Raw genomic sequence first — 18,904 nt, 5'->3', positions numbered from 1 at the left:
TCCCTTGATAGTCCCAGGACCTGCTCTCCTGGACTGCAAAATCAGCCACTCCCCTCCTTTTGTTACAAAATGTCTACTTTTACATTTCCAGCCTTCACAGTCAGTCCTGATAGCAATTATTCACTATTGTACCACAAGAGTCTTATCCCCATCTCCTTTCATCAGCCTCGTCCAGATAGATTGGAAACCACTCAGTGGAGATTTTACCTTCCCCCATACCCTCTGGATCTAGGCTCCCTCTTGAAAGCTTATAAGCCAGCCACTTCTTGCCTTCGTTGGCCCCATTTTGGGTAGCCAATGTCTAAGTTGCCCATCCCTGTCAACCCTGTGTACCGCGGGGGTGGGAATGATCCTCACTGTAAAGATTTGTTCCCTTTTTTGATCTTCTATATCCATAAGTATGTTATTGTTGTTAAGTACCGTGGAGTCGGTTCCAACTCATAGGAACCCTGTACAGGGTTTCCGAGACTGTAAATCTTTACGGGAGCAGAATGCCTCATCTGTCTCCCACGGAACTGCTGGTAGTTTCGAACCACTGACCTTGAGGTTGGCAGCCCGACTCGTAACCACTACGCTACCAGAGCTCCTTTCCATAAGTATAATTCAAGTTAATCAAATTGTATCAGATTACTCTCTTTTTTCCTCTTCTTTCTTCTTCTAGTCAAGTTCTGGTTGAAGCCAGGTACAATCTGCAAGTATGGGGGTTCTTGTGCATCTCCCCTCACTTCATATCAGCTGGATGCTTCACTGTCCACTCTAGTCTTCTGTGGCCATGTCACTGTGTCTGGGCCAAGGTCCCCAGGTCTTGCCATACTGCTGGCCAACCAGATTTCCACCTGGGTTCACAGAGTCTATTGAACGTGGTGAGACCCAGCTCACAACTTCCTTGCTGTTTTTCCCCCACTGCCCCTTATCGGGGACCAATGTGGTCACCAGCCAGACTACATGCCTACTCGTGTAGTCTTAGTCTTCGAAGGGGGTTTGCCCTGAGGGAACCTGAACAGTTGCCTTGATGGCTCCCAGGCCATCAAGTAGTTCTTGTAGTACTCAAACGGACTGCCATTAATGTTATGGGTTTTTTTTCCTGCTCATCTTTCTTTCAAGAAGTATCTTCTATTCTTCTAACTGTTCCAGGCTGGTCTACTTGTGCTTTCTGAGGTGGAAATTTCCCACTTTGGAAAATTCTGGATGGGGTTCAAGATTCCACCTATGGTCTTATGCAATGCAAAGGCTCTGCAGGAAGCCTCCTTCACTGGGCAACTTCTAGCCCCATTTTAGGTATTCCAATCAGTTATAGGCTGAAGATGGACTTAACAGGTTTTCTATGGTGATGATTCTGGCTATTCCTTCCTTTCCCCTTCAAGTGTCTATTTTTAAATAGTAGGCAAGGGAAACTAAGATTCAAAAGACATCCATGCATCTTAACATTGTTTCCCCTCTTTAACCCATTCAAACCATGACTCAGTTCCTGTATCACAGAGCCCTGTTGTTCCAAGGTTGTGCATGCATCATTATTTACCTCTGTCTCACTTAGCCTTTGTAAACCTGCCTAACGTTTCTCCCATCCGCCTTGTTCTTTCATTCCTCTCCCCCTTCTTGTTTATTGCCCCCCCAACACCCAAGCTATCCTGTGTCTATTCCCTACCTCATCCTCTACCTTCCCCTTCCTCCCCTCACCCCACTCCATACATCCCGGTAACCAGCAGAGAATTTTTTCCCCTTTTAGTGTGGGTTCTTTTTCTTACTCTTTTACAATAATGGTCCTATGTAGTATTTCTCCTTTTGTTACTAATTTCACTCAGCATGATGTCCTTAAGGTTCATCCATGTTATGCGGTGGCTTGCAGCTTCCTTGTTATTAGAATATTCTTAATATCATGCTCTAAATGCAGAATTGCCTTATTTTGTACTGTTTCAAATGACATTGGCCAATTGATTGATGATAGAGGAAAATACTTTTGATATACAGAATTGGTTTGCTATTTATTTATTAGGGGGAGCCTTGAGGCACAGGATTGGATTGATCATAATTCTTAGTTAAGGAAAACATGCATCGATTACCACTTTTATGCAGTTAATAAAGTAAGCATTTAATTGGTAATTTTTAAATAACTTAATATGTATAGGAGAAGCTAGAACTTTGACAATAATCTACGTTGAATCTTGTGGTCACTATCCCAAGTAAGAATCATCTTGACTCTTATATTCATCCTTCCTTAACTTTCCATCTGACATCATTTCATATATGTACTCCTAAAATTATGGATTTTAAAAAACCTTTTATTATGAATTGAGTGAAGGTTTACAGATACAATCATCAGTTTTAAATTCAACAAATCACACACTTTGTTTCATCTCAATGATTGCAATCCCCTCCATGCAACAACAGTTATCTAACTTTCTCCCTGTGGCTCCTGTTTCCATTCCACCCACCTTCCCATTCCTTATCAACTTGTTCTTATGTAAATGTTGCCCTTTTGATTTTGTTGTTGTTAAGTGCTATCGAATCAGTTCCGACTCATAGTGACCCTGCATAGGGTTTTTGAGGAGCAGCTGGTGAGGGTGAACTTCCAACCTTGTGGTTCAAACCAACCTTGAGGTCCAGTGCTTTATCCTGCTGCGCCACACCAGGACATGATTGATTATTCCATGGTGAGTGTACGTTACTAATGTTGTCCTCCTATATACCTATCTACTGCTTGGCTGAAAATTGGGCCATGAGAGTAAGTTCCTCTCCAGACCTGAAGGGTAGTTGAAGGCCATAGTCTCAGATTCCTTCAATCCCTTTCTGACCAGTAAACCTAGTCTTTTTTTTTTTTTTAATTAAATAATTTTGAGTTTTGTTCCATTTTTTCCACTCTATCCTTTTAATGTGATCCCTTACAGAGCAGTTAGTAGTAGTAGCTGGGCAGCATCCAGTTCTTCTGGTCTCAGAGTCATGGAGACTGATGTTCACATGTTCCAATAGTCCAGTGAACTAATTGATTCCAAGCATCTTCAGTTCTCATTATTCTTCATTCTTCCACACATGGAGAGACCAATAGTTGCACCTTAGATGGCCACTCATGAGCTTTGATGATCCCACAGGCCCACAGGCTAATGTAGGATGTAGAATATTGTCTTTGTGGACTATGTTATACCAGTTGACCATGGTGTTTCCTTAGACCATGGTCCTAAGCCCCCAGGCTATGGATGTTTTTTATTATAGGTGTTTTAACATCGTAAAACTGGTGTTGCTTTATTCAGTACATAATCTTTTGGAACTTAGACATTTTTCATGGAATACTGTATTGATAAGTGTCATTTATATTTTTGTTTTGATATTAAAGGAGAAAAATCATATTTTATGTTTTTAATTAAGAGGAAGAAATGTATTATGACTGCTAAATCATATCTCAAGGATCCCTGGCAGCATAGTTGGCAATGAATTGGACTGCAAGCTGCAAGGTCAGCAGTTTGAGTCTACCAGCCACTTCACAGAAGAATGATGAGACTTGCTGCTCCTAAAGATTTATAGCCTCAGAAACCCTGTACACAGTCACTGTGAGTCAGAACCAACTCCATGACACACAGTCACCATCATCACTGTAACATATTTTACTGTGTATGCTGTTCCACAGGAGAAAGATGAGGCTTTCTGCTGTCGTAAAGATTTACAGCCTCGAAAACCCTGTACAGGGTTGCTATGAGTCGGAACTGACTCCATGGCACATACCCACTACCATGCCACTTTAGTCATCCAATCCCCAAAGGATGAGCATCCTCTCCCACAGTTGGTTTTATCAGGCTTTGAAAACTCTCATAGGGCATTGATATTTTACTGTAGTGTTGACTTGGATTTTCTTGATCACCAATACTACCGAACATTTCTTCATGTAATACTTAACTCTGTGTGTTTCTTCTTCTGTTTTTCTCTTGGATTGTTCATCCTATTTTGGTAACTTTTTGCCCCATCTTGAGTCACCATGGTATACTGGAATTATTACTACCATCATCATCATTCATATTAATCATCAGTTATCATGTTTAATGTTCCATCTTCTGCATGACAGTATGTGTAGGCAAATGACAGGATTAGAATGAATTCATCAGGTTCTGTTCAAAGACTCATTTAATTGCTCCAAGCAGTGAAACAATCTTTCCCTCCAGAAACCTGTGATTTAAAAGGTTTAAGATAGTTCTTCTAAAAGCACACAAGAAAAATTCACTCACTTTCCCTTAGCATCATCCCAGGTTGTCGTCTGTGATCAGTTGCCCACTCAGATTACTAAAGCTTTTGCTGTTCTCTCTGTTCTCTTTTTCAGTGCCTGACAAGGTCCAGGGAGTCAGTATTAGCAACTCAGCCAGGAGTGACTATTTAAAGGTATCCTGGGTACATGCCACTGGAGACTTTGATCACTATGAAGTCACCATTAAAAACAAAAACAACTTCATCCAAACCCAAAGCATTTCCAAGTTTGAAAATGAGTGTGTATTTGTTAAGCTAGTCCCCGGAAGGTTGTACAGTGTCACCGTTACAACAAAAAGTGGACAATATGAGGCCAGTGAACAAGGCAATGGGAGAACAAGTAAGTGGAATGACTGCAAAATCGATTGGCTGGTGGAACTTGAAGGCCACCAAGTAGCTATGTGCCTGAATCTAGAAATTCCTGTGCTGACTTATCAGTAAACTGCATGCCCAGTAACTTAGAGTTAACATCATTCTGCCAAGTTATGGCCTATAATTATAGAATATTCGTAAATAAAAGCAAGCATGGTAGGGGAGAACTAGATCAAACATCTCCTTTTTCTTCCTGTCCTCTTGTATTTTGGCATTTAAAATTCTCAACTTCTTGTTTAATCTGATGATTGTGACCATAACTCATCTCCTAATTATATTCTACCAACATTTAACATGTAAGAGTTATGTCAGGGGAAAAATTGCATTTTTAATAGTTGCTTCCAATTTTTCTTGTTTAATTATGCATGAAGTAGTTCAAGTGGCTTATTTTGGGGAAGCGAGATGTTTGCCAGTCTCTTGAATGTGATTCACAAGTTATTGTGCAGATGAACTCTAATCAGTTGCTTTCCTGAAGTACTCATATATTCTCACTTTCCTCCCTAGTCCCAGAGTCTGTTAAAAACTTAACACTGCAAAGTAGAAGCACTGAGGACTTGCAGGTGACTTGGATACGAGCTGATGGGGATGTCGACCAGTATGAGATCCAACTGCTCTTCAATGACATGAAAGTATTTCCTCCTTTTCACCTTGTAAATACTGCAACTGAGTATCGATTCACCTCCCTAACACCAGGGCGTCAGTATAAAATTCTTGTCTTGACGATCAGTGGAGATGTGCAACAGGCAGCCTTCATTGAGGGCTTAACGGGTAATTTGAAATCTGGTTTTTGAAATAGAATAGATTTAGTAGTCTATTTGATATACTGGATAGCCCAGACATTTTGATTGAAAATTTAGAGTCGTCTTGCAACAGAGACAGAATTATTTTAATTGTGGCAATGAAATTGTCTACGCTGGATCGGTAAAAGTATAAAGTATGATGTTGGGAGAAGGGGATGTTTTATGGAACAATATAGAGAAATAGCATTGAATTGATGTGATTAGCTGGTGTTTGTGAGGCATTCCGATTATGGATAAATAATTCTGTTGGTTGTGTATCACTTCTTAGAAACTCTCTTAGGAGTGTTGCTATCATAGTTTCTTCATGGCTTGCTACAAACCAAATTCAAAGCAAAACATTCTGTATGGCCTTTTGTTCAATTCACACAACTCCATTGTTATCCTTGCCATTTTTCTGATGAGGAAAAGGAAACTTCAAGAGGTTCATTAGTTTTCAGATCATCCCACAGCTAGTAAATCTAGAAATCAAAACTCGGACCAAGGCAGTCTAACCAGCTTTTAGTAACATTACTGTGTGGTCTTCATCTCTACTCAGTAACCTTGGTTTCCATCTAAACTTTCCCAACCAACTTCAGTGCAGGCAGAAAAGTCATAGAAAAATGGCAAATTGATAACTCTTTTTTTTCATGTGTATTCTTTCAGTAGGTGCCAAAATATAAGAAGCCAGGAAACTTTAGGTGAAAATGTTCATAGTTCATTCTCTAAGTGATGACTTTTAAATCTGTTGTTTTCTTTTAGTTCCCAGTGCTGTCAAAAATATTCACATCACTTCCATGGGGGCCACAGACAGCCTGACAGTGAAGTGGACGCCTGGTGGAGGAGATGTGGATTCCTACATTGTGTCAGCCTTCCGGCAGAATCAGAAGGTTGAGTCTCAGACCATACCCAAGCATGTCTATGAGCACACATTCCACAGACTGGAGGCTGGGGAGCAGTACCAGGTTGTGATTGCTTCCATCAGTGGATACCTGAGCAACCAGGTAGAGGCATTTGGGAGAACAGGTAAGCATCCACCTGGAGAAAAACCAAATTCCTTCATTGTTCTCCTATGATGGTGGCAATAAATGGACATAGTTATTTGTTCACACATCAAAAATATCCTAATTCAAAATATATAAATTTGTACAGTTCAATGGGGTTTCAAGAACCTTTCTCATAGTTTACATTTCATGTCTCTTAATAGTAGAGCTTTTCGAAACATTTAAATTTAGAATCCAAATCATTTCTACCAGCTTTGCACTTGCTGAAGAATATGTTGTTCTTAGTTGCCATTGAGTTAGCAAGCAAGTATTCTGTAACTGTAGTTTTCAAAAGTTCTCCATTTTTGGCAGAATTCCTTTTAAAAATAAAATATACACTTGTGCTATCTATTTTATGTATCATAACTAAATGAACAATTATCAAATGAATGATGTAACTGTTTATTAATATTCATATTAATATATTCTTTTCAAAACAAAAATAAGCTACAAGCAACTGCTATGTGCCAGACATTTTAAATTATCCTTAGCCACACTACAAGGTGTACATCATTGTCTCCGTCTTACAGATGAGAAAAGTAAGAAAATTTCATGAAACATTATGAAGGGTACATGAAATGAGACCTAGAACAATAGTTCAACTTTAAATCTGTCAGAATTCAAGCCCCATGCCCTCCGTACTGTGATGCAGTAGTTCTCAGTTGTCTTCCATTCTCATGACCACTCACTCAGTTGTGTGACTTGAAGCTTTTATACTGGTGTCCCTGGTAGCGCTGGTTGTGTCACCTAGTCAGTACCTAATCATAGCGACTCATGGGATTTCCAAGGTTGTAAATTTTTACGGGAACAGAAAGCTTCATCTTTCTCCCATGGAGTGACTGGTAGATTTGAACTACTGACCTTTTGATTAGCAGTCCAGCTCATAATCCACTATGCTTACAGGGCTTCTTACACTGTGTCCCTACTGTGCATCTATTACATACATGCATACACACACACACACACACACACAATTTCTATATTCTGACTTAGTGCTTAAAATAGGGTTTGGTATGTACCCAAATAATGCTTAGCACTATGTCAGAAGAACAGAATTCAGTAGTTAACAAGACATAGCTCCTGGCATAGTGGAGACAAAAAATTGAAAGGCAATTTCAGTGCTACATTGTTAAATGCTAAAATATAAGTAAGTATTGAGGGCTATGGGAACAGAAAGGAGAGCTGTTAGCATATTGGTTTATAAGTTGGGCTGTTAACCACAAGGTCAGCAGTTCAAGTCTACCAGCTGCTCTGCAAGAGAAAGATGTAGCTTTCTGCTCCAGTAAAGATCTACAGCTTGGTAAACTCTAAACAGGGTTGCTGTGAGTCAGAACCAGCTTCAAGGCACACAACCACCACCACCACCATGGAAGCGAAAAAGGATCCCTGGTGGTACAGTGGTAAAGCGTTCCACTGCTAACTGATTGACAGTACAAACCCACCAGCCACTCTGTGGGATAAAGACGTGGTAATCTGCTTCTGTAAAGATTTACAGCCTTGGACACCCATGGGGCAGTTCTACCCTGCCTTGTAGGGTCACTTTGAGTTAGAAGTGACTCAGTGGTTGTGGGAGTATATGAGCAAAAAACAAGAGCTAAGGAAGAATTTTAGGAGGCTGTAACTTTTAAACAGAGATGAAGAAGTTACTTAGGTGGAGTATACATTAATTTGGTTCCAGTAGATGAGCAAAACCTAGAGGTAAGAGAAAATGTAGCACATTTGATAACTTACATGCTATTTAATATGTTATAATAAAGACTGGGAGCCATTGGCCTGGTAAGTAAATGGACCAAATCACAAAAGGTCGTCTATGCCTTGTTAAGGTGTTTAGAATTATGTAGCGATAAGGAGCTCTGGTAGCGTAGTGGTTACGAATCGGGCTGCGAACCTTAAGGTCAGCGGTTCGAAACTACCAGCTGCTCTACGGGAGAAAGATGAGGCTTTCTACTCCCGTAAAGATTTACACCCTCGGAAACCCTATACAGGGTCGCTATGGGTTGGAACCGACTCGATGGCACATAACAACAACAGCAATAGGAAAGTGACATCAACATGAGGCTTCCAGGGAGTTATGCTGGATGCAACGTGGAGTTTGAAACAGTAGCGTCAAGAGACTGTCGCAGTAATGTATGTGAGAGATGGTGTTGTTGTAGGGTACTGTCAGTAGAGAAGAAAAGTGAATTCAGTTAAGATTTAGGAGAAAGGAATTATGAGACTCATGTTTGATTATGTCGAGAAGAATCTAAATTTCTGACTTTGACCATGAGCTATGAAGAAAGGGTCACAAGGCTGTTGCGGGAGGATTTGTTAGTTATCTTGTTGTTGTTGCTGTTGACCCAGCTCGGACTCATGGTGACCTTGTCTACAGCAGAAGTAATCCTTGCCCAATTCTATGCCATCTTCATGATCATTGGCACGTTTGAATCCGTTGTTGTGGTGATTGCGTCAATCCATCTGATTGAGGGTTGCCTTCATTTTCACTCACCTCCTGCTTTACCAGACATCATGTCCTTTTCTAGTGATTGGTCTTTCCTGATGACATGTCCAAAATCAGCAAGTTACAGTCATGTCATCTCATTTCTAAGGAGCATTCTGGCTGAGAGTTAGTCTAAGTGGGCCATCTTGTGTGTTAGGTATCTGTGGAATACCCATGACAGGATATCATTTGCAAAATCAGGAGAAACATAGGAAATGAAAGTTTGAGTTTGAGAGTCACCTCCCTCTGAGTGACATTTAAAACCATAGGAGTGAGTCGATGTGATCTCCTAAAGAGATGATTTTAAATGAGAAAAAGAACAGTTATTTTTCCTTTCATGTCAAGAGCCATTGTACAAATATTATTATACACTACTGCTTAGATTAAGACTTGAAGGTCTGAGTTAATCTTGGGAATGAAAATTTAAACAAAAAAAAATAACTCAGTCATATAAATTACCTTTGTTGTTGTTAAGTGCCATCGAGTCAGTTCTGACCTATAGTGACCCTGGATAGAGTTTCCGAGGAGCAGCTGGTGAGCGTGAACCACCAACCTTGCAGTTCAAACAGCTTTGCAGTCTGGCGCATTAACCCAAAGCACCACACCAGGACTCCCTACCTTTAGCAAGTATAAATTTGTTCAGCATTGTTCTTCTTTCTAAATATATACATGAACATCACTCTATGTTTTACTGTGCAACAGTGGTATCTTGTATATTGTTATGATGCTGAAATCTAGCCCATTCAGGTTTCAGCAGAATTTCCAATCTAAGGCTAGGAAGACAGGTCTAGTGATCTAACTCTGAAAATCAGCCAATGAAAACCCTATGTTGAACATGAGATCACCTTGAACCAGCGGTCAGTATGGCAGCAGCTGACAAACTCACTGATCAGTGACACTTTCACTAATCTTTCCACCTGTTTGATTACAAGATTCTGTCTAAATTCAGAGAAAAAAATGGAGAGTCAAAGTTGTTATATAGATAATTCAAGCCAAGAAATACTTGCTCCTTTATATTTCATAAAGGTAGACTAAAAGTGGCAATACAATACAAATAAACCAGGAGCATGATCATCTACCTGCAGATGATTCAGGAGTGACTTTCTCAATTGGTCCTTTTCTTTGAAGTTCCAGCACCTGTCCATGGAATAATTGCAGACAATGTCTACAGCAGCCATTCCTTAATAGTAAGTTGGCAAAAATCTGTTGGTGTGGCAGAAAGATATGATATCCTGCTTCTGAATGAAAATGGGATTCTTCTGAGAAACACATCAGAGCCAGCCACTGCTAAGCAACATAAATTTGAAGACCTAACACCAGGAAAGAAATACAAGATACAAATCTTAACTGTCAGTGGAAACCTTTTTAGCAAGGAAGCCCAAACTGAAGGCCGAACAGGTAAGTGGTACAGTTTATTGTTTTGTACAAGATAGCCCTTGTCTGCTATTTTTTAAGAACCACAGGGTCTTTGTTGTTGTGTTGTTAAGTGCCGTGGAGTCAATTCCAACCCGTCGCAACCCTGTATAGGGTTTTCAAGGAGGAGCTGATGAGCTTGAACCACCAACCTTGCGGTTCAAATGACTTTGCAGTCTGACACATTAGCCCACAGTGCCACCAGGACTCCACAGAGTCTTTGGGTGATAATATCTATTTCTTGCACAGTGAGACATTTACTGTGACTTATTACTCCCACCTCAGTCCATCTCTTCTGCCCAAACTTCAACCAACCCCACTCTGTTTCAGATTTATCATAAAAACTGGCTGTATTCGTTTCCTATTGCTGTTGTAATAAATAACTGCAAACTTATTTTTATTATCTTATGCTTCTTAAGTCAGAATATGAATATGGACCTTCCATAGCTAATATCAAGGTGTTGGCAGGCTAGCTTTGTCTGGAGGCTCTAGGGAAGAATCCATGCCTTGTCTTTTCCTGCTTCTCATAGCTGCCCACAATGCTTGGTGAACAGCCCCTTTGGGCAATGGCATCATTCTGATCCTGGCTTCTGCTATCCCATCTCCTTCTCTGATTTGTTTCCCTCCCTCTTTCTTCTTATGAGTACCCTCGTTAATTATATTCCATCCACCCAGATAGTCCCAGATAGTCTCCCTATCTCAAGATGTAAAGTAAATACCACAGATTCAGAGGATTAGGACATAGACATCTTGGAGGGCATATTCTGCATATCATACTGGCCACACTTATTTATTATCTAGGACTCAGGTTGATTGTCTAGTGAGGCTGATTGTCTAGTGAGGGAAACAGCACATACACAGACAATGATAATAATCCATTGTGATCTGATAGTATGTCAGAGAAATGTTCAACCTCCAGGACAGCATGAAGGTCAGGAGGAATTGGGATGTCTACATAAAAGTGATGTTTCAGTACTGTCATGAAGGTCACCAGTTCTCCATAGGAAGAGAAGGTAGAGACACTATCCTGGCAAAGGGTAGGGAGGTGTGAGAGACTATAGCCTATTGAAAGAACGGTGAGAAGTGGTGGGTAGTTAAAATGTGTGTTGCGTGAGGGAAAGTGAGGCTGGAAAGCCAGATTGGGACCAGATGAGAGTGCTTGGCATGCTTTACTCAGAAGTTACTTTTTTAATTTTGTGAACATAGGAAGGCAATAAACATTTTTCAGCCAGAGTGATTTTTTATAATAAAAATTTATGCCTTAAAAAGGATAAATCAGATGCCAATAGGGATGGTTTGGGTGGAAAAGAGACCAACAGTGGGGAGACATACTCATCAATTCATTATTCAGTATCTACTATATAGTAATCACCACTCATCTGTCAGTTTGTCCTACTGTGGTGGTTTATATGTTGCTGTGATGCTGGCAGCTATATCACCAGTATTTTAAATAGCAGCAGGGGCACCCATGGTGGACAGGTTTCAGCACAACTTCCAGACTAAGACAGACTGGTAAGAAGAAGTGACAGACCACTTCTAAAGGGTGGTTGTTGTGGTGGTTAGGTGCTGTTGAGCCGATTCCTACTCATAGAGAAATTAATGCACAGCAGAACAAAACACTTCCCAGTCCTGCACCATTCTCAGTTGTTGTTGTGTTTGAGCCCATTGCTGTAACTTTGCCAATCCATTTTGTTGGGGGCCTTCCTCTTTTTCATTGACCCTCCACTTTACACCAAGCCTGATGCCCTTCTCCGGGGACTTTTCCTTCTGATAACGTATCCAAAGTATAGGAGATGACGTCTCACTGTCCTGGCTTCCATGAAGCATTCTGACTGTAATTCTTACAACACAGATTTGTTTGTTCTTCTGGCAGTCCATGTCCATGGTACTTTTAATAATCTTTTCCAACACCATAAAAGATATGTTGGTTGGTTGGTTTTGTGCCGTGGAGTCGGTTCCGACTCAGAGCGACCCGGTACAGGGTTTCCAAGGCTGTAAATCTTTACGGGCGCAGAAAGCCTCATCTTTCTCCCACGGAATAGCTGGTAGTTTTGAACTGCTGACCTTGTGGTTCACAGCCCAATTCATAACCACTACATTAGAATTCATTTGTGTGAAGTTGTCCCCAGCTCATGATGACTTTGTATGTGTCAGAGTAGACCTGTGTTCCATAGTGCTTTCAAGAACTGATTATTGTAAAGTAGATCTCCACTGTTGTTGTTTTGTGTGTGTGTGCTTTTATGTAGTTTACATGTGCAGTTTATCATACACCAGTTACACCCCAGGAGTCCTGGTGTGGTGCTACAGGATAATGTACTTGACCACAAGGTCAGTTTAAACTGCAAAGTTCCAAGTTCAAACCTCACCAGCCACTCGTCAGCAACCCTATACAAGGTTGCTATGAGTTGGAACTGGCTCAACAGCACTTAACAACAAGTTATACCCCTAAAAACATACTTCAAGAATGTAAGTTGTTCACCTAAGACAGGCAGCGTCCCTTAAACAATCAATAAATAAGGAGGACTCAGATGCAGACAGTGCAGACCCGGTCAGGAGGCCAAGCCCCTGTGGGCCCAAGCGTTGTTGACCGTCCAAACCATAGGCTCTGAGGATCAGACTTTAGCCACCTAGTAGACATAGCAAACTGTCCCTCATCTGATTATTCAGTAATGCTTGTTAGTAATCTCATACATGAGCCCTGGATATCCACAGACAAATGTAAAAACCTCCCCTAAAAGCCGAGACTGTAAATTCCAAAAAGCCAAGTCCCCCCCCCCCCCACCAAAAAAAAAAAAAAAAAAGCTAAAGAGGATAGAGAGAAACACTGTAAACTGATGATATATGGCGGGGATAATAATCAATGTAATGAAACAAGCTATATGAATGGTTGAATGTGAAGCTGATGATGTGCCCTGTAAACTTTCACTCAATGCAAAATAAAAACATTTAATTAAAAAAAAAAAAAAAGAATGTAAGTTGTTTTTGTTTTGTTTTGTTTTTTATAAATAGAAGCATTCTACAAATCTATGTAATATGCTGAATATTAAAGATGAGTACTTTTGGGGGTAAATAATTAAATGAGTAAAGTGAAGGGGCTAGACAGACAGGATTGTAGACTTCATCATGCTGGAAGAGTCCCCAGACAGCATCTAACTATATGGCTGGGAGACCTGGAGAGCTTTTTTTAAAAACAAAACAACACAGCAACTGAGTCCCATTCCAGATGTGTTCAGTCAGACTCTCTGGGTGTGATGCCCTAATATTGTCTTTTTTCTTGTAAAAATATGTATGCAGCAAAACATTAGCCATTTCAATATTCTTCACATTAGTAATCCAAAGAAATTCTCACTTGTCTTATGGACTCCATAAAAAACAACTTTGCTAAAGGCCCTGAGGGGGACCTTATGTTTTAAAGTCAGAGTGTTTTATTTGTATAACATCAGCTTCTGGTACATCCCTCCAGTGAGTACTCCTGGGCTGTTAGGGATCTGCCAAAATTTAGCCTCATTTTCTTGCCCTTTGATGTTTCCAGTCCCAGCAGCTGTTACCAATCTAAAGATCACAGAGAATTCCACAAGACACCTGTCCTTCAGTTGGACCACCTCAGAGGGAGAGCTGAACTGGTACAACATCTTTCTGTACAACCCAGACCGAACTCTTCAGGAGAGAGCTCAAGTTGACCGACAAGTTCAGAGTTTCTCTTTCCAGAACTTGCTACAAGGCCGAATGTACAAAATGGTGATTGTAACTCACAGTGGAGAGCTGTCTAATGAGTCTTTCATATCTGGGAGAACAGGTAAGACCCAGAACCAAGCAATAATGAATAGCAAGGTAACTTGTGACATGTTGTGATATTCCCTGGCTTTTCATTAATTTGTCCTTAGCTCCCTATTGTATTACAGTGTATAGCTTCACATGAAATCTGTCACCTTCAGGCTTTGAGGCCCTAAATCAGAGCTTTAGTTAGATACAAGAATAGTCTGGCATGTTTTGACACTGGCTTCTACACATTTGCCTCTACCTGCATGGAGTCCTTGGGTGAGGCAAACAGTTAAAACGTTTGACCACTAATCAAAAGCATGGTGGTTTGAATCCACACAGAGTAACTTCAAAAGAAAGGCATGGGGATCTGCTTTCTCAAGGTCACATCTTTGAAAACCCCGTAGAGCACTTCTATTTGGCCACACATGGGGCCACCCATGCAACCTACCAGCAACAGGTTTGGTTTGGTGTTTTTGTTTGCCTCATGGGATTTGAGGAAATGAATCTGGCTACTCTACTTGCTGGCTAAAAGAGGACTGTCACTCACTGTGGCTGGATCCACACATGGCCTTCAGATTTCTACAAGGAATGGATGGAGTGGAGGTTGTTGTCGTTGTTATGTGCTGTGGAGTCGGTTCCTACTCATAGCGACCTAGTACAGGGTTTCCGAGGCTGTAAATCTTTACGGGAGCAGAAAGCCTCATCTTTCTCCCGTGGAACAGCTGGTAGTTTCAAACTGATAACCCTGAGGTTATCAATTCGTAACCACTACAGTACCAGAGCGGCTTCAAGAAAAGTAGCCACAAACAAATTAGACAAACAGGAACCATTGCTGAAAACTGGAAACATAACACTTATGAAATGAAAACAATGGATTCTAGATAAATCTCTCTGGGCTACAAATAAGAAACTGAATTTACTCTTTTTCCATCATTTGGGCTCTTCAGTCTCATTTTTGTATTCCATTTTCTCTCATCTGACAGTGATTTGGGGGCTCTTCTGCCCAGCCCAGACACTAGGCTCACTGCCAGAAGACAAGACATCTGACCTCCTGGCACTCAACACTCAGGGAGGGAAAGGGGCAGAACCAGACCATATTAAATAGGCAGAATTTTAAAAGATGATTTCTTTCCTCCTGTGGGTTACTGCACTGGACTGCAAAGTCAGTTTGAACCGAAAGGTCGGCAGTTCAAGCTTACCATCTGCTCCTCGGAAACCCTACACAGGGTTGCTATGGGTTCGAAGTGACTTGACAGCACTAAACAACAACAACATCAAGGAGACAGGAGGCTAAGCACTGGACTACTAACCGACAGGTTGGCGGTTCAAACCCACCAACTGCTCCTTGGAAACCACATACAGGGTTACTTGCTATGAATGAGAATCAACTCAACAGCACTTAGCCAAAATCAATCAAGGAAATCGCCCTAGGTATGCATTTGGCTGCTGGCCACAAGGTTGGCAGTTCTTACTCAACAGCCATTTTGTGAGAGAATGATGTGACTGTCTGCTTCCATAAACATTATAGTCTTGGCGACTTCATGCAGCAGTTGTACTCTGTCCTACAATGTAACCATGAGCTGGAATCAACTTGACTGCAGTGGGGATGGGTATCAAAGAAATAGAGTGTGTGACAAAGAGTGGCTTAAAGGGAAGATGTTTTAGCTGAGACTGAAGGTGAGGGGGAGCTATTGAAGAGCACATTCTGGTCACGAAACAGAATTTCTCTAGTCTCCTGTATTTTGAAGGGAATGAAAAGGAGCAGCAATCAGCATAGGCCATGAAGACAGTTGCCTATGTTACCATCTCCCTGGCAGCCTACCCTCTGAAACCCATCCCTTCCCTACTTAGTTATTAACACTAAAGTTTCCTATAATAAGGTGCGATTGTTTTCACTTTCCAAAAAAACAAGGCAGGTGGCAACGTACTAAATTTATACAATAGGAAGGGACTTCTTTCTCCAGGGAAGTTGGACCAATATGGATTTTGATGAGAAAGAGCACGAAAACCAAAAGGGAAATGTTCTTCTTGTTAAAGTGCCACCGAGTAGGTTCTGACACATAGCAACCCTGTATAGGGCTTCTGCGGAGCAGCTGGTGAGCTTGAACCGCTGAGTTTGCCATTCAAACCAACTTTGCAATCCAGTGCATTAACCCACGGTGCCCCCCCAGGACTCTTAAAGGAGGATAAAAAGGAAGTACAGAGATCCAGAGAGGGCTATTACGGGATGGTGGCCACAAGTGAGATGGGCCAGCCTGGGAGGGACTAGGGCCTTTTCTGAACTTTACTAGGACCTTTTATAAATTTATACTTTTTAACCAGTAGTAATTTTTCATTTCTAAAGATTTCATTTTATATGTCTGGCAGTGGACATGTAACAAGCATCACAAGTCACTTTATTGTTGTTTCAATTCACACTACATCTCAAGAGATGAGCACATGCCCCTAAACTTAAGTAGCCTAAAATATAGGCAAGCACTGACTTTACTATATGTACTTTATTGTTGTTTTCTGTTAAGTGACATATAGTCGGTTCCAACTCATAGCATCATTGTATAGGGTGTCTGTCCAAGGAGCAGTTGGTGAGTTTGAACAATTCAGTGCTTACCCTACAGTGTCACACCAGGACTACTCCCCTATACAATGAAATTAACTCATATTCCACGTGTGGGCCCAAATGCCTTTGTTCCTGTTTTGTTCTCAGTAAAGGTTTTCATTCCATTTAAGTCCCAGCCACTGTGAGCAACCTCAAGGGGTCCAATCGGAACATGACAGACAGCCTCTGGTTCAGCTGGAGTCCAGCCTCTGGGGACTTTGACTTCTATGAGCTGATTCTCTACAATCCCAATGGTACAATGAAGGAAAGCTGGAAGGATAAGCACCTAACCGAGTGGCGTTTTCACCGCCTCATTCCTGGAAGGAAGTATACCCTGCGTGTGGTAACTCACAGTGGAGAGCTTACCAATAAGATCACAGGAGAAGGCAGAACGGGTAAGACGCCAATTTCCAATAGCCAAATGTTGGTAGGAAGTGCCTTCTAATGACATACCTTAATTATTATTTTAGTGACAAGAAATATGTGCCAGCCCTGAGCTTGGGAAGGCATAGTGGCACAATGGATAAAGGACACAGACTTTGGTCAAAAGATCTGTGTGCTTATCTAGCCCTGTCACGCACCTGTGTGGAGCTGGGAAAGCTACTTAGCATCTCGAAGCCACAGCATCTTCATCTGCAGTGCAAGGGTAGCCATACCCATCATCCTTGTGTTGTTATAAGCAACACTTCCTAATCACTTTTATATCTTGGGCATGCATGGTGCTGGTGGTGGTTGTGTGCCATCAAGTCAGTTCCAACTCATAGGAACCCTGGATAGGGTTTCTGAGGCTATAAATCTTTATGGGAGCAGAAAGCCTCATCTTTCTTCCACAGAGCAGCTGGTGGATTGGAACTGCTCATCCTGCAGTTAGCAGCCCAAAGCATAACCCACTGTACTACCAGGGCTCCTTTTGGGCATGTGTAGATAGTATTAATATCTATAGTTGAATTGTATGCTGCAATGAAAAAGACTTATGCAACTAGATATAATTGTCTGGGAACTCCAACCCTACCAACCTCCATATCTGTTGAAACCAATACCTTCATATACTTGTTACCCACCCCACTCTGCTTAGGAGAAGTAAAGACAAAGTACACAAAATACCTAAGGATTGTTCCTTACCCTTAATAAACATTCTACAAATGGAAGTTCCTATTAGTGTCATATTTTCTCTTCCTACAAAGTACGTTAGCAGTATATCTGATGTTGCTCAGTCATCTTTATTTTCTATGTTATGATCTAGATACAATTTTTCCCTTCCTCCTATGTATAGCCCCAAGTCCTCCTAGCCTTATGTCATTTGCTGATGTTGCAAACACATCCCTGGCTATCACCTGGAAGGTGCCCCCAGACTGGACAGACTACGATGACTTCGAGCTACAGTGGTTCCCCAGAGATGCACTCACTGTCTTCAACCCCTACAGCAATAAAAAATCAGAAGGACGCATTGTAAATAGTCTTCGTCCAGGAAGATCCTATCAATTCAGTGTCAAGACTGTCAGCGGTGATTCCTGGAAAACCTACAGCAAGCCAATTTTTGGATCTGTGAGGACAAGTATGACATGCTTTGTCACTCTTGGGTTCCAGAGGGAGTACATAGGAAGTGTATGCAACATCTTATTCTTGGTTTAAATCCACATTTTTACTTGGGATTAGTTGGATTTGAATTCAGGCTATCAAGACTTAGTCATTTAACTTTTACAACAATTAACAGTACAGAAATAAACTCTGCCTTCATGGAACTTACAATGAGGTGGGAGATGATATGATTAAACAGTTACATTGGGGTATGGTGAATAAGTTAATGGTATTGCTGAGAATGGCTGGTGAACTTGACCCACCAAGCTTGCCGCTCAGCCTGACCTTGCAGTTCAGCACATCACTTTGCAGCGCCATTACATTGATGGTGGCGATGGTTAGGTGGTGGTAATGGTTATATGCCATACAGTCGTTTCCGACTCACAATGAACCTGTATAGGGTTTCCGAGTTTGTAAATCTCTACAGAAAGCTCTTTCTCCTGGTAGTTTCGAACTGATGACCCTGAGGTTAGCAGCCCGACTCATAACCACTATGCTGCTAGAGATCCTTAGAACTATTTGGTAGATTCATCTAATTCAATTCAAGGGGACTTCCTGAAAAAAGAAACATCCAAATTAAAAAAAAAAAAAAAAAAAAAAACAACATCCTTCAATATTCTTTATTTCTCTTTTCTCCTTACACACGCAGCTAAAAGACAAT

The 18,904-nt window shown here is 41.2% G+C and overlaps 1 protein-coding gene across 3 annotated transcripts in view; it reads left to right on the top strand.

Moving 5' to 3' along the window:
• PTPRB (protein tyrosine phosphatase, receptor type, B) overlaps positions 1-18,904 on the top strand; it is a 117,254-nt gene that overhangs the window by 51,560 nt on the left and 46,790 nt on the right. For 2 of the 3 annotated variants that reach the window (XM_006859556.1, XM_006859554.1), the window contains 7 exons: positions 4,304-4,567; positions 5,104-5,367; positions 6,138-6,401; positions 10,023-10,292; positions 13,840-14,103; positions 16,797-17,060; positions 17,939-18,220. In XM_006859556.1, coding sequence (XP_006859618.1) covers positions 4,304-4,567; positions 5,104-5,367; positions 6,138-6,401; positions 10,023-10,292; positions 13,840-14,103; positions 16,797-17,060; positions 17,939-18,220 — 1,872 coding nt within the window. The remainder of the gene's footprint in view (positions 1-4,303; positions 4,568-5,103; positions 5,368-6,137; positions 6,402-10,022; positions 10,293-13,839; positions 14,104-16,796; positions 17,061-17,938; positions 18,221-18,904) is intronic. The other variant, XM_006859555.1, reaches the window with a different exon arrangement.

This window comes from Chrysochloris asiatica, unplaced genomic scaffold, assembly GCF_000296735.1.
Source record: "Chrysochloris asiatica unplaced genomic scaffold, ChrAsi1.0 scaffold00033, whole genome shotgun sequence".
In the NCBI taxonomy this organism is placed as follows: domain Eukaryota; kingdom Metazoa; phylum Chordata; class Mammalia; order Afrosoricida; family Chrysochloridae; genus Chrysochloris; species Chrysochloris asiatica.
This window is presented reverse-complemented; position numbering and strand designations above follow the sequence as displayed.